The sequence below is a fragment of the Hypanus sabinus genome, chromosome 2 (genome assembly GCF_030144855.1).
Source record: "Hypanus sabinus isolate sHypSab1 chromosome 2, sHypSab1.hap1, whole genome shotgun sequence".
Taxonomy (NCBI): domain Eukaryota; kingdom Metazoa; phylum Chordata; class Chondrichthyes; order Myliobatiformes; family Dasyatidae; genus Hypanus; species Hypanus sabinus.
This window is the reverse complement of record NC_082707.1, coordinates 147,887,553-147,904,609: the sequence shown is the minus strand read 5'-3', so window position 1 is coordinate 147,904,609 and position 17,057 is coordinate 147,887,553. Positions and strand designations below refer to the sequence as shown.

Genomic DNA, 17,057 nt, shown 5'->3' with positions numbered 1-17,057 from the left:
TATCTACCTGAATCCAATATGTAAATCTCGGTTATTTTTGCTTTATCAGACGATTAGAACAGGGAAATGTTCTTAGAAGGAAAGAAGCTACAGCTGATAGAATATATACAAGTGGGTTTGGCATAAAAGATTATTCTAGTGCAATTTATCCCTGTTCAAAGATCATAACCTAGAAACTGGTTTGCAGAGATGGCAACAGATGCTGGACATGTGGATGCAATAATCAAGTAGGTTCACAAAAAGTGAAAGAAAGAAAGACGGAGAGAGAGAAGGGGGGAGAGAGAGAGAGAGGTGGGGGAGAGGAAACAAACTGAAAGGGAACAAAGCAAATGGTAGGGAGGAGCACTCATAAAAGATCCAAACTGAAATCATCAGGTGAAACAAGTAACTGGGAATAATCCATGGGAAAATGAAGAGATTGAGGAAATAGGGCAGAGTTGTAGTGGGCAGTTGCTTTCAAGAGCCTCATGCACCCTTGGGTGCATTCAGGCAGCATTTTATTAGACTGATCATCAACTTGCACTTTATCCTTAGTGCAGATATTCCAGAACTGTGTGTAGTTGGGCAATCCGATATTACAAGAATTCTCAAATAGACGTTAGATTTCTTACTTCCATTTGAAATGGGGTTTGTTACTCATTTCAAGACCAACTCAAAGCAGTTCATTTTCTGTCTCTGCCAATCTACAAACACTGCACTTCTGGAATGTTTATGGGCAAGCCATTCACCTTTACTAAGACTTTGACATCATAGCCACATTTGCTACATTCACAAAAGTTTAACCAACCTCAAGGTTCATATTTCTGAAGAAAATCAAAAATCAAGTAAAATCATGCGTTTACTGACTTAAAAGTTTATAGGAATGCAAGAAGAAACAAGAGTTAAGTCGAATTTTGAGAACCCATAGGTCTAGAGCTCTCACTGTGGAACAATAATTAAATTAAGACCCTGTGATGTAAAGTTGGCAGCATGTTCTGGGGCAGATTTCCATTTTCCTACAGAAAAGATTGCTGTGATTAATTGGTTTGCCTCAAATGTGACTCTAATACCACGCTAAGGACAATGTCATCAGGTGTATGGCAGACCTATCAACTTTATGCCCCACTCAGTCATGCACTATCTTGAGCTGGCATACCTTTGTTGCTAGCTCAAAATTGTCTGTAAGCAAAGCATTATGGGAGTACTTTCACATCATGGCCCACAATATTCATGATGACGGAAAGACATTTTGTAAGATCGAAAATATTTAAAGAAGGAATAAAAATGTTTAGAATGTCTACATTGATTCAGCAACAGGGCGAATACACATCGTATTTTAAGGATTAAATCTCAAGTTAGCTTTGAGGATGTAAAGGATGTATAAAGGGATATAAGCAGTTTATGAGTGTTCAAGAAGAAGACTGATGGAGTATAATATGGATGTGTGTGGGTCCAAGCACTGTTAGGAAGAACAGAAAAAAAAGGGTGAAGTACCTAGGATCTTTATGTAGGATTGGTTACAATCACATAGTATGACAACAACCTATTTGACCAACCATGTCCATGCTGATCAGTGGGTACCCAGCTATACCAGTACGACCTTCTTGCATTTGACTCATAGTCTTCCATGCCTAGGCAGATCAAGTGCTTAATAGATACTTTTTAAATGCTGTCAGCAACTCTGTTTCCACTACTCCCACAGTGTGTTCCAGGTATTCACCACTTTCTGAATAGAAAAAGATCTCCTCTAAATCTCTCACCTTTGACCTTAACCTAATGTTCTCCAGTTTTACTTGTCAATATAGGGAATAGTTTCCTGCAGTTGCCCTCTATCTATACCCCTCATATTGATACAAACTTCAATTATATGCTGTCTTAATCTCCTCTTCTCCAGAGAAAACAGACCTAGCTTTTTCATTCTCTCCTGGGGTGTGTATGAAATGCAACATTCGAAGCAAGATCCTGGTGAGCCTCCTCTGCAAACTTCTCCCCCCCCCCCCCATCCCCAGCACTGTCCCATATTTCCTATAGTTTGGTGCTCAGTACAACATACAGTATTCCAGCAAATGATTGACCAAAATTGTATAGACGCCGGGAATCACCAAATTCCTCCTATAGAAACATAGAAAATAGATGCAGGAGTAGACCATTCGGCCCTTCTAGCCTGCACCGCCATTCAGTATGATCATGGCTGATCATCCAACTCAGAACCCTGTACCTGCTTTCTCTCCATACCCCCTGATCCCTTCAGCCACCAGGGCCATATCTACCTTCCTCTTAAATATAGCCAATGAATGCCTCAACTGTTTCCTGTGGCAGAGAATTCCACAGATTCACCACTCTCTGTGTGAAGAAGTTTTTCCTCATCTCGGTCCTAAAAGGCTTCCCCTTTATCCTTAAATTGTGACCCCTCGTTCTGGACTTCCCCAACATCGGAAACAATCTTCCTGAATCTAGCCTGTTCAATCCCTTTAGAATTTTATATTCGGTGCCCTGACTGTTAAAGGCCAGTGTCCCATTTGCGTTCTTATTCATGTTATCTACCTGTCATATCACCTTTGGTGAGACACAGAAAATAAACACATAGGTATACTAAAGAACTAGGAAGACGGCGGAATATTGTCTTTTATTACCAGTGGGGTGGAAAGAGAAGAAAATATTACTGAAGTTGTACCAGACTTTGGCGAGAGCGCATTCAGATTTGTGCAGTTTTGCTTTCGAGTCTGTCTCGTGTAAACTCGCCCCATTCCTCTGGGGAATTGTTGCAGTATTTCGAAATACTGAATAATAGTGGCTAATGCACACTGGAGTTTAAAGAATGAGAGGTGATCCCTTTGATTCTGAAAGGGCCGACAAAGAAAATTTCCGTAAGCCTTTTCCCCCTCTACTTGTAAAGTTTGGAATACAGGAACATCGCCTCAAGAAAAGAGTTTGGCCATTTACGGCAGGAGTTAAGGGGAGACCGTTTTAGTTCTGCAGTCTGTGGAAAGCGCATGATATAGAGACCAAAATAAAACGTATACAGGTCACAGTGATATTGAATAATGAAGTAGTCCATAGTGGCCGCTCCTGCAATCATAAAACTTATCATCCTTGAGTTCCCAAACCAAGTAAGGAACTAATCCGACAACAATCCGTTTTTGAGGTTAAAGGGGCCCACGACTCAAACAATGCATTTATACTCCAAATTGAGCGACACACTGCAAAGCGATTGGATCGTCGCGCCACCCCAAAATTAGTAATGAATAAATTCTTAGTCAAGGGCTGTCCCGAGTCCACTGCAGAGAAAACTGAGCTCAAATTCCTCAAAACAGTAACGTCGCATGGAAAGTTAATTTTTGTCACCACAAACCTATTTCGCCAAATGTTGAATTTCGAGCACAACGCAGTTACTTGGGTCCTAAAGAGCAGAAAAGTTACTCTCACTGGCTATACTCCCTTGTCTGCACTAATATTTCTGCTGCACTGATCAATTTATGATTCTGGACCAAGTAGCGAAACAGCCTTGCCTGGAACTAATGTGACAGCATCTGTTGTCACCCTCATCCATGTGCACCTCTCTTTCAGGTGGGTCATATATCAAAATACTAAGAAAATGTTCTGTTGGGAAATAGCCACCTCTTTCTCTAAAGCCAGGTACGCCTGACTGCATTGTCTGTTGACCTTGAGAAACTGACCCGACACGGTAACCTCCCTCATGCTGGCGATTTGGCGTGAACAACAGAAGTGGAAGAAACTTATGGAGGTTGTGACCAAATCTCTGGCAAAGCTGCACGCTGTTGCTGTGACTACCGTGTGGAACCTTGGAGCACGCAGGCGAAGTGAGTGGGGAGGCTGCCCCGCCTGTATAGTGCGGTGTATCCTGGCTGGGAAGAACCGCAGAATACAGTCACCGGAGGGAGGCAGGACTACCTCACTTCAGTCATAATAGATACTAAGGTTCAAAATGTTTTCTTATTATTTACAGGTTGTTTTCTGGTTATTTATTATCAGAATCAGGATTATTATCACTGTCCTTTAAGATGTGAACGCGTTGTTTTACAGCTGCGGTACAGCGCAAAGACAGAAAATCACTATAAATTGCAAAATAAATAGTGCAAAAAAGTAATACAGTAACGAGGTAGCGTTCAGAGATCTGATGACGAAGGGCAAGACGCCGTTCCTGAATAGTTCGTTTCCATACCTTTCGATGGATGATTGTCATTAGTTCAAAAAGTTCATCCCACTCTCCAAAATACACAAGTCCTTGCCGTATGAATCGACCAATTTTTTCTGCTCATAGGCTTCTATCCTCTGCTTAGTCACTCATAAATACAACCCAGAAAGCACCTACCAGAACATGTTTAAATAACTGAAATACTAAGTAAAAGTTTTATCAGTTTTAACTTTGCAGTGTCATACATTAATGGTTTTATAAACTCTAATTTCATAACTAGTCATGTTATTATTAACGGCAATACGAACTTGGGGCATAGATGAAAAGGTGACATTCCATTGGTTTTCGCCTGTCACCTTTATTTTCATTGTTGTATTTAAACATATATTGGTACATTCGTATTCCTGTGATGTTGAAGAAGCGTGAAATTAAATGGAGCTATGATATTTTATTCTGGATGTGGGATAAAAAAAATGCTGCGATTACTTTGCTTGACAGGACAAGTCAACGCAACTCTGCACTTTTCAGGAAGATGGTAGCCTTCCTGCTGAGTTATAATATTTATTTTCAAAATGTATATGTTTTGGAATAAATGACTATATCTGCAATTCTAATGCGGTATTCCGGTATTGGCCTCTCATTGTATATTTCATTTTCTGTCTTGAACCACTATTTATTGATTATCTCTTTTCTAGCCGCTTTAAATTTAATCTATTTCTCTTCATAAGTGCAAAAGAAATAATGTTTAGAATTTTATGTAATACTCATTCAATAATGTACTCGCAATGTACGATTTCAAATTTTAAAAATGCCAAATAAATGTGATATAATCTAATTATTCCTTCATTGTTCTATCATAGAATCGTGTTGTAGAGGAGTTCTCCATTACAGTTAAACTTTACGCCATTCTAAAAATGTACAAGTGACTGTTAACCTAGATTTCATAATACCATTGTCTTGCAATTCTAAAAGAAACAGCAAATTGCTGCTATAAAATGGGTTTAAACCAAAACCAACCAACTACAGAAGAATTTTATTAAATCCTAGAAAGTCCTCCATTCATAATTTTGTTCCATTGTATTTTTTAAAACCCGATCGTTAAATTAGTAAACACTACTCGAATCTGTGCTACAGTGCCTTCGGAATTACGGCATTCCAAAGGATCTTAGCAGCACTATATTAAACATTATGCTAAATATTTAATAATTAATAGGCGGAACTTACTTCCCTCTGAATGTTTACTTTGCTGAAGAAATGGCACCTCTGCGGGTAGTTTCGGAGATCATGGGTTTGAGTAGAGCGGGTTATGTAAACCAGGTTGAAGACTAATTGATATTCCAAGTTGATCAAAAAACAAACAAAAACAAGATGAGACGGTAGCATTTAAATGAATGATCACCGCAATGCAGTGATAAGGTAAACCAGTGCAATGAACGCATGGGTATTTGAGACTATGAACTTATGACCTTTAACACTTACTTTGTCCTTTTGGGTGTGAAATTCGGTTCAGATATGAATTACTTTTTGTATTGATTCTCCCGATTTTTTAAAAAAAATTCTATGCAAATGATGGAAATGCTATTCGCCAATAACTGCGAACATCGTAATCATTTAGCTATCTGCAGTATAGGCAAAAAAAATTCCACGTTGCATTTTGAAGACGCGACTTGACATTCTTAGAATAATGAAATACAACTGGAAGAAGAATGTAAAACATATTGAGGCACATATTTCAATATTTACATCTTGGTGATCCATTATTTACCATATATTAAAGTAAGTAAATTACCAGCGTCAAGCACTATTTTATTATTCGTTTAGTCAAGGAGCCATCGCACTTTGAAGAATTGATTGCGCTCTTCGTTACGCTTATTGCAATTTTATACTGAAAATAAAATCATTCGGTTGAGGCTATTAATAATGCACGATACCTAGTATTATTTTGAAGTTAATGTTAAAATACTTCTACTTTCTTCTTTTGAGCCAATATTATCAATTATAACATTTTAAAATTTATGGTACAACATTCCCTTATTCGTTCCATTAATATTATATCCTTCTAACGGTGATGATTCGATTTTAGTGACAATGAAGTCCTTTAATTTCGGTGGCGATGGTTTAGAAAGCTGAAATGTATATACTCTTAAAATATATATTCCAATAAACGACTTCGAGCTTTTCTTGCGCAGAAAAAAAATTAAAATGAATAGTTTGAAATATACATTGCTTTTTCCGCAGCTCCGTAGAGAAGTTCATTGCAAAAAGTTTACCTTCCTCGAAGACACTTCTTTAGCGGACTTCCAACGATTCTGGCCATATCTACATGAAACTATACATAATTTTCAAAATACTATAGCGATTATAATATCGAGCTCTAAGTACCTTTGTTGATGTTTTAATAAATGGTATAAGATTGCAACTATTGTTCTGCATGTTTAACTCAAAGTTCATTTGATTTATACAATTGATGAACAGTTCAAATACCAATCAAAATTAGGTGGAAACTAATTAATTCTCCCAGTTTTAATATAAAAACAAGATCATTTATCCAGTGAACCACGGGGAATAACATAAATTAATCTGCTGCGGCTCCAAGCCTCGCGATTGGGTTATATACTTTTAAGCATTTCGCTATAAACTATTAAAATATATCTGGTGGCAAATGCGCAGTTTGTTTTTCTAATGGTGTCCTTTTTAATCACCATTCTCGCAAGAGATGCAGTAAAGTCAGTTCCAATTAAACTTTCATACGTTCTATTATGCTTTAAAACTTATTTTGCAGATTGACAGTGGTAACCTTCTTGAGCAAATTGCAACTTGAACGTCTTTGCGTCGAGATTATGTTCTAATTGCATTGATTTTGGATAATTTTGAAGTTTAAAACTATGTGCGAAATCTTTGTCGACCATCTTGAGTTGTACACGCCGCTATTAAAGGGATAGAGATGAGTGCACGCACGCTTCCCACAAGTAATTTCCAATAGTTACAAGCAATCCAAGAAGACCACACAGAGAGTCCAAAGAGATGCAAATATAATCCGTGGTCATTCTACAAAGCTTGAGCAAAACTCCGCCAAAGCTAATGGTAAAGCAATCATTTCTCAATCATAGACTGCTGTTGGATTTTATTTGAAAACTATAGAAGTTGGAACTGTTTTATGCATGTTGGGGGTTGATCTGGCAAAATCACAGCATGGCTGTGACTGGCAGTGATTTATAATGGCTACAGTTTGCCAAAGTATGCAATGCATTTTAGCTAGGGTTTGCTCTTGAACACATGTTGAATATAGCTGTATAATGCAGTAGCCATTTTGAATTACTGCCCTTTGAAGACGGTCACGTTAAAATATACTAATTGTCATTAATTTTGATGTTATGACTATCCGAACACATTGATGAAGAATCTGATCCGTTATTAAACCAGTCACTATAGACAACCATGCCGGATCAATTGGGGGAAACTAGGGAAACCAACAAACATAGGTACAGCGAAAATAGTAAACGTCTGAAAGGACAATCTCGTTGCATGTTTCACGATATCAATTCCTTTGGAAACAAGAAAAACATAATTTTAACATTTATTAACTCCACAAAATTTAAATACGTAGTACAAGAGAATAATGATAAAATATACATGGCACTTTAGGAACCATCGAATAATGTGTACAGCAAACGTATAAAATTTCTAAAGTAATAGTTACCATTACATGTCATGGGCAACAATGCCACCAAGGCTAAACTTTACCAAATATGCAGATTATTTTCTCTTTAGAAGCGATTTATGCGATACAACTTTGGTTTAAGATGATTATAATTTAAAACGCGATACAATCGGCCCATAAAATATGAACGTAATTTGTCGTTTGACACTCGAGCAAAGATTTGTATGGTGTACAAAGGATGGTGTCCCATATCGTAAAACACGGCTGTCCAAACTAAAACTCTTTTTGCTGTTTTTTAACCTCGTCCATACTACACACATAATCAAGAAACGAATAATCCATCAACAATCTATTTTTTAAATTCACCGGCAATAAGTTTAAATAAAGTAGTAAATTCAGCACTGCTACTTTAAATACGATAATCGGTTGCTTTAAATCGCATTAAATTAATAGGTACTGTACAGTGAAACTTTAGTTTGTTCTGGTAAACGTGTCTTTAGAAGGAGTCGTCATACTGTGCTAATGGAACTCTCGCAGATACTAACCATTGGAGACTAAAGTTAGAAAACAACAATATGTATTGAACAATTATGTGTGAAAAATATTAAAATATGCCTTAAGATTAGATTTGGTAACAGTGAGTTACCAACTAATCTCTTAAAATGCTTGTTTCAGGCTGGTGTTCTCTAGAAGGTTAGCTTATTATCTACTTTCTGGCAAGGGGTAAGCATGTGACTATTTTTAGTTATAAAACCTTAAGTATATGTTCCCAATGCCTAACACAACTTTCTATTCTGCATTCATTCTGAATCATTCACTATCCAGAGCTTTCATGATTGCAAATGTGCCTGTTTTCAAATGGAAATAAGACGCAAACTGATTATGTGTGCTGAATCCGAATCAGCCGCTGCAGTCTTCTGAAACCCCGCACTGAAAAGAGGCTGGCTGAAGACCTGCGCAACCGGGCCTTATCTGAGTTGGGTCGATCTATTTTCTAACTTTTGCCATTTATGAGTGTCTCTGCTAGATAATTACGTTGCCATTGTAAATTGTCCAAACAGAACCCAGAGAATGAGGCTCTTCCTCGTCTGGATCTTGCTACTGATTTTTCCAACAATAGATTCAATGACTTGCATAGAAACGCCTCATTGAGTGAACAAATGGGAGCGACATGTCTCCACAGGGAAAATGAGAAATCATGAGTTTTGAGTTGTTTGTCACTGCTGCAATCTTTATATAAATTTGACTACCATTGATTGTACCCGAACATTTTATCTGCTGACAGAGCTTGATCAGAAAAATAACTCAACGCTCCTTTAAAGGACACATTTATCAGCTACTGTCAGTAGTATTGAAGTAAGCGACAATCATATCGCAGCCTACTATTCTATCATTAATAAAACTAAATATACTTTAATTAAAACTATCTACAATTATTTAAAATAGCCAAAAATCTTACAAATTGATATCCAATCCAATATTTATGTTAATGATTTGGAAACAATTCCATGTGCCTGTCTATAAATCGGTCTATATAAACCAAACAAAACATGCTGTTTATCTTTGTTACTGTATCTGATGTAAGAAAATTGGTGTCGAACTTCGAGTAAAATGAACATTCCTTTATTAAATACATTTAAAATAAAAATTGCTACATTTATGAATTTTGAACTGTTGTTATATTTAGTTCTTTTTAAATGTCTTATATTTAGTTTAGTTGCCCAATTCAGTCAACAATTTGATAATATTCATGTGAACTTTATTGAATTGGCCTAAATGCTACCCTTTTGTCATACTGAATATAATGAAATTGTTAACTGAACTATTGTGCCAATAAAACAGAAAGATTATGTTAGTAAATATTGCAGCTATCATAACAACAGTTCAAAATTTATAAATGCATATAATGTTGCATAATGTTGCATATAAGTTGTCAGAGATTTACCAATGATATTTTTAAATCATGTATTGTTTCAGATTTTCCAGGTGCTTTAATTTGCACAAATGGCTGATACTTATGCTGAATAGTTCACATTAAATTGTAATTAATAATTTAAGAACACCTATACCGAATACTTGGTATCAATCAATAATAACTAATATTACACACTCCTCATTCCCTTCTGATAATTAAAAGTGATCAGCGAAACCAAATTCAATAGATAATTTAAAGCACAGGGCTCCACAGTGCAATTTACACCTGAAGAAAATTTACCAAAAATTCACAAATGCACAGCAGCAAACAGGACTCTCATTTTCACATTTTCTCTTAGGCCCTCAATTTTCAATCAGTTGTTCGTTTCCAAGTCACACAGGAGTGTTTGCGCACCAATGTCTGTCATTTCCCTTCATTAATTTCCTTACTAAAGCTTTTAGCATTAATTCCTTCTTTGTGGAGCTTTGAAAATTAGCTATTTCACTTCGTTTAATTTATAGCCTCTTGGAATTATACATAAAATATTTCACTGAAATAAAAATATTAGGAATATTGTAGGTGAAGATATCCCTTCAATTTTTTTCACCTATGCCTAAAAAACAGAAGTTACAATACCATCTTGCGCATGGCTTGCCACAATTTATGTTAACGTAAAATCCATTCGCCATCCATAAAGCCGGAGTTTCCTCGGAGTCCGTGGTAACCCGCCGGTTATTATAAATAACTAAAATAAATGATATTTCAAAACGGAGTTATATTTAATACATTTCCCCCTAACATGAATACAATTATGAATGGCATTATTACTATAGTGAAATTATATACATGACAATATATCATAGAAAAAGCAAAAAAAAACCCACGACCATTAAACAGGAAACTAATATTCTTTCAGGGTAAGACCTGTCACTAAAGATAATGTAAATCATAAATTTCTGCCTGTTAAAGTGTAATGTATCACCTTTATTTTAAAAGTTATTCGTGTAAAGTTATCTATTCGATAAGATTATTCCGATACAGTAGTTTTGTCATCCACATTTCAGATTTCTTTTAATCTTGCCAGCGGGATATTTGATTCGATAATGATTTTGAGATGAAACCATTGAAGTGTAAAAGTTATAATACAAGCAATGTTTTAAAGTAATGTTTGCTAAATTGCTAAAATTCATATATAATATTGAAATCGAATATATAAATAACATACGATATATAAATTCATATAAAACATATACAATACGCTGCTGCGTGTATACATACACATACAAAAATTAAATGTAAGATCAATTATATCATTTATATATTTGGGGGAAATATATCCTTGTCTGTGAAGACGTCAATCTGCCACAGCGATATGAATCGTTTTCTTTCTGAATGTAAGATTATTAACTCAGCAATAAACTTAAAGGACATGCCACTTCCGAACATTATTTTGGCAATGGAAAAGGTGCACGAATTTTTCAGATTCAAATTGTAAACAAAGTATTTCTGGTGACAAGTTGATGGTAATAGATTTTTCAAATGACCAGTTGTGCTTAAATAAGGAGGCTGTTTTAAAGTGTATTATTTAACTTATATCTATCCGCAATGAGTATGACGGCGATTTGGCGGCTTTATCTTCCTGTATAAATTTCTACAAGAAAACCGTTAAAAATGAAAGATATTCCACCGGTACAATACTTCACATATTTCGTTTCGGTTTCTCTTTTTCTGTCCTTTAAGTATATTAGATGTTATATGTCTCCTGTGATGCTTCGCCGCTCTAATATTCTTCGTTATTTTGCATCGTTATATTAATGGGTATTTTCGATTCAGGCACTCGCTGCGTGGTTCGGTTAGAAAGTTATCTGTTCATCATTATGTTGAAAAAAAATTGAGATATTCGGCAGGTTTTCCATTGCACTGTGACTAAACAGTGCGTTACTAACAGCCGCATTTATAAACCTGAGAACAGCGCAATTCAGGACATTTTATAGAACCTCTGCAAACATCGGCTTGTGTAACATCATAACACTAGTTCATATTTTGCTGTCGGAATACAGCCAGTCCTTCCATTGGCAGTAACATTTTGTGACCAAGTGCAGCCGAACGCACGGTATGTTAAATATCTAGTTTTGGAAGATAACTACCTATAATTAATTTTGATTCAGCTCGAGAAGGGAACTTTAAAATGCATATCAATTAACATCGGCATTTATCTATTAGCTTAACTTTATTTAGTTAAACCATGCTAATATTAGGTATGGAAGTGGCAAAGATGAGCCACATAAATTAATAAAAACCTCTAAATAATAATAATTGTTATTTCATTGCAATTTATTTCTATTACAGAGCAAAGAGATACATATTTGAAACGATAATAGCCCCAAACATTTCTATAAGCTAGAACATGAAAGGGTTTTGCAAAGAGTTTTTTTAAATATAAGAAACAGTAACAGAACCGCTCTGACCTACCTTAGTACTTGCGAGTTAATTCCTCAGCTTCCATAGAACCAAAGATTTCTAACCTGACGGTGAACTTAATTTAAAGAGCTTCCAAATCAGGCATATTTTTATGTAGACATCAGCGTGAGAAACTTCGGTTAAAACAAATTAATAAGCATTTTTGAAAAGTATCGTCAAATGTATGAGAAATGTAATGTGTAAACGTTCTCTCCGAACACTTCCTGGGAGTATGGAGGCTTTAGTATTTAGTCCTATACTGCTACTGAATGCTATTTTCTGAAGGGCCCAAGCCTGAGCTACCTCTTGAAGAAGGAGCTTTCACATGTTAGACATTTATATAAGGCTCATAAAAAAAATAATGACGTTGGTCTTTGAGGCCTGCTTGGTGGAAGTCACCAAGCAAGGACCGAAAAATATTAACGCGTGGATTTTAAGGAATTTTTCACATCTTCTCACCATTATCATAACGCAATGTTGCAAGAGAGTCTGTTCAAGAAATGTTTTTCTCTACCTATTCCATTTAAATAATTTTGAGATAAATTCATAAATATTGATGAGCATATTTAAAATGCATTTTGAGTGACAAATATGTTTATTTCATAAAGAATACAACATTAGCCACATTAGGATATAAGCCAATTGACAGAATGTGCTACATCAAAACGGGCATTTTAAAAGTTTTATCTTCGATTTAAAGGGAATCCAATCCAAAAACTGTATTGGTAACTTTTCTACGAACATCGGTGAGCACAAAGCGAAAGGGCCACTTTACTTCGGTCTATAGCCTCAGAAATTCATTCCTGTTAATAATCAAACATAAAACGATCCACGTCATAAATAATGTGCGCCTGACCCCTCAGAACTGAACATATTTGATCTGGACCCAGACTGAAAACAAATCAAATATTAATTTGAATCAAATTCCTGAGTTTTATTGATCATTTCCTCCCACCAGCCATTCAGCCCTATCACACTTTCATTCAGATCGTTATATTTCCTCAATACAAAAATAATCTCAGAATTTTGAAGCTCTTTAAATGGTTTAGATTGTGTAACACCACAACACAGCGGGCTGACGGGGTCAGCTAGTACAAACTCCTGCCAGCTCTGCGTTTTACTGAGTTTTCATAAAAATTAAACAAGATATGTCTGGTAAACAGATTACTTGAACACTGATTCTGTGAATGTTAATTCCATATGAAATCCGTGCATTTATCATTCAATATTAACACGGTTACTACGAGTTTTGTTTGAAATTGTCCGGACCTGGCATCGTAACTCATAAATCTTTCTTTTTGCTTATCGCAAACAACTGAGATTTCCTTAATGCCAAAACAAACAGCGTCTTCCATGGAGAAATCATACTTGATCTTCCTAATTGAAATGCACTTTGGCCTCATTAACTACTTTAACTTTAATTCCCTCTGCGAAATTAATTCAAAATAAACATAGGCGAAACTCTCTGACTTTCAGATTGCTGCTTGTTCGATTTTGGTGCTTACGAGCAGCCACAAATTGAACTTTCTTTGACATCTGTGGACTTCGAACTGTGGCGATATCAGCAGCGCCAGAACAGAACGGGCTTATTTCGTCCGCATTTAGATCGCAAGCATTGCACTGCCTTATCATTCATTCACCTCAGAAACAAGCTTTCACAATTACAAAATAAAGCACTGATCTTCAAACAAATTCTCTTCTCAGTAAAAATATGCTACCAGGCTTTCTCCGCCTATCAACAAGAAAATGCAACAAAGTGTTTGGTTCCTTCACTGGGTTGACAGGAAATGGTCAATCTAAACACGGATTTCATCAGCCTTTAGATACCGAACCCGGTCGATCTTGCCTTTAAATAAAATAAGCTGGGGAACTGTGGATGATCCTTCATTAACTTAACATTTTCTCTGCGTCTGTTTCATATCGTTGAAACTACAAATGTCGGATAAATACACTCCAATAAAGTCCGCGACACTTACAGGCAAAGAACAACAGTGAATATCACAGTAAATGTACAATAGTATGCAATAAAATAGTTGTGGGTATTGTGGTTTAGATTTTCATAATTTATTAGAACTATATTTATACCAATTGTCTATTTTAAGTTACAGCAAAAACGACTTTTTACGCCGGCATTAACGAACGAACTATCAAATACTGTACACGTTCAGTCCATCATGAAAACATTTTTTTTTCACAGCATATACAAATTGCTAAAAACTCTAAATTCGGCCCAGACGTGTGCATTTTACAGAAATATACACCTACGTTTTATATTAAAACTAAAAAATTCCAAGTCGTGTTAAATAAACCTATTTCTTATCTTTCCGAAGAAAGAACATTAATGGGTGTCACGTCTTTGTTAACACTTTCATATTTCGAACGCCTTATTCTATCCCGTCCAACAGATAAACTTTACTTTTACAGATCTTGGAAGGGACAGATCTGTATCCTGTAAACTTCAGTCTATATCTGCGAACGGAGAAGTCTTTTCTTTCCCACTGTGATATATTCCAGAAATATGTGCATTTCAAGTCTACAAAACAAAAGAAATTTACAAGGATTTGCTATAATTCGGCGGGAAGCTCCTGTATTGATTCATATGTACGCAAATTAGTATCCAGAACACTCTACCAAAATACAGCAGATATGAATCAATAGAGCATGGTATTGAAACACAAACAAAGTGAATCATTCACCAGGTCCTACCATACAATAAAGTAGAGCATGACATGGCTGTACCATAATCAGAACTAGAAGAGTTTAGGTGAGACAAACTAGTGACGTGGCTTTGGATAGAAGAAGGACTTCCTGAGGTTTGTCCTAATTCCGATGTCTGACCTGCGCTATTTGCTTGCTGACTTGGGCCGTGAGTTGCGCCATTGGTAGCCACAGAGATTGCGGTAGTCGTAGATTGTTGCTGCTGAGGCTGAATGGTGGAGATTGGGGCATTGGCACCTCCTTGGCACGGTTTACCATCTTTAACCAGGACAGGTACAGCTACTCTTCTTGGAGATTGTTGCTGTTGCTGGCAAGTGTTGCTGTCCTGCTGCATGTGTTGCTGCGCTGCTTTGTCTTTCGCTTGTCGCTTCATCTTGTAGCGGTGGTTCTGGAACCAGATCTTCACCTGAGTAGGCGTGAGATGGATCATACTGGCCAAATGTTCCCTTTCAGGGGCTGAGAGGTATTTTTGCTGCTTGAAACGCCTCTCTAACTCATAAACCTGGGCTTGAGAGAAAAGCACTCTGCGTTTTCTCCTAGGCGTACTCTGGAGAGGAGCCATGGGTTTGCCAACGTCTCCAAGAGAACCCAGAGCCCCCATTCCGCCCATGTTCATGCCTGAAGACGGGGCCATAAAGCGGGAAACTAAAGAATGGGAATAAAAGAATAAACTCAGCAAAAAAAACCTTTGTAATGAGGTAAGAATACATTTTAAAGCAATGTAGATACACTTACTGCAGCATAAATGTATTTATCAAATATCCAAAATCCAATGGAGGTGCGCTCTAACCCCAACCAATTAAATTAACAGTTAGATTACTTCTTTCTGCAGCGAGTTTAAGTGAAACTGACTTCTAAAATGTATCTATTAGCAAATGATCAGAGATTTTGCTATTTTAAAATAGATCTATTATTACTTTTCAAAAAAAGGTTGAAATTAGGAATTAATTTCAAAGTTTGATGTGTACTTCCGTAGAATAAAATGACGCAAAGTATTATATTTGTGCAATGTGTGTAGAAATACTATTGCGGTTTTCAAATAATATTTCTTGTCTTTATATTAGATGTATTAACATATGTAAAATATTTATCAATAAAGAGAACAGTACTGATTCCCTCTGTACTGGCCTAGAATATATTTTTCAATTTAGTTCTTACATTGCTAAATCATGATTTAAATATTTAAATTGTTTAATCTGGGCAGGACTGTGCAGCACCTGAAACACAAATAAACTGCTTTGTGCTGCGAGAAATGATTAAATAACCATGGGCAGGTAACTTGAGTTGTTCATAGATTTACTCCGCGAATAAAATCCGAGAATAAAAACTAAGAGCGCAGAAATACAACCGAGTACAAACGTCCCGTGCACATTCTTGCTCTAATCTTCTTGAAAATCAAAACACGCTAAACTTATCATTTAGAAATGGAGGTTTTGAAGATACTGAATTTTGAACGCCATTTTCATTATTTTAACACATTTAGAATACCTGAAATATCTTTACTATTTCGACAGCTTATTACTTAACCGATCGCCTTCACTAGTATGCAGTTATTTCACTTACTGGATGAAAAGCGTGGGTCCGGATTCGTCCCGTACCAGCTTGTCGCACTTGCACTGTTCCTCATGGTATCTTGGTAAGCGGGAAGATCGCCCATGTTGCCAATGTTACTGTTGCAGTAGCCTCCCATAGCAGCATGTGAAAGCTGGGGGACCCCGTGTGACATGTGGTAGGTCGCCGCAGGTACCGACGTATTATGTCCGATAGAATGCTGCTGCATTCCCGGCTGGGAGACCTGTGGCTGTCGGTAAGTTGTCAAGTGAGCTCCGAGGTTACCCGCTGCGTCCATGCCAACTTTCTTGTAGCTCTCCTCGATGGGGCTCAAAATATCTGAAACTGAGAAGGGCGTAGTATGCTTGGGGCTCATCGACATGGTTCAGCAGCGAAGTAGGCAAATTTGCTGAACGGATAAACAGTGTTATGTTAGCGCCGATCTTGTGGACGTACACGTAAGAGAGTGATTGAAGTCCGCCTTAATTGTATTAAGTCGAGGCTATAGACCTGCGAGCGCCTAGCTTTTGTTTGTTGTAGCCAGGCGCCAGGTTTTAGACAGACAGGAGAGGCGGGGCATGAACGCAAACGAGCAAACAATAGAACTTAACATCTTG

General features: G+C 36.7%; 1 protein-coding gene across 1 annotated transcript; it reads right to left on the bottom strand.

Annotated features, from left to right (window-relative positions):
• Positions 1-14,863: 14,863 nt before the first annotated feature.
• Positions 14,864-16,822, bottom strand: nkx2.1 (NK2 homeobox 1). The gene is made up of 2 exons (XM_059990440.1): positions 16,453-16,822; positions 14,864-15,534 (listed from the first exon to the last, which is right to left on the bottom strand). The coding sequence occupies exons 1-2, from the start codon at positions 16,820-16,822 to the stop codon at positions 14,864-14,866; spliced, it is 1,041 nt and encodes a 346-aa protein (XP_059846423.1).
• Between the last annotated feature and the right edge of the window lie 235 nt (positions 16,823-17,057).

Excerpts from the sequence above, each read along its gene's own strand:
- nkx2.1 (XM_059990440.1), bottom strand. The coding sequence starts at position 16,822 with ATGTCGATGAGCCCCAAGCATACTACGCCCTTCTCAGTTTCAGATATT. Across the intron at positions 15,535-16,452 it reads GGACCCACGCTTTTCATCCA|TTTCCCGCTTTATGGCCCCG; the intron begins GTAAGTGAAATA and ends CCCATTCTTTAG.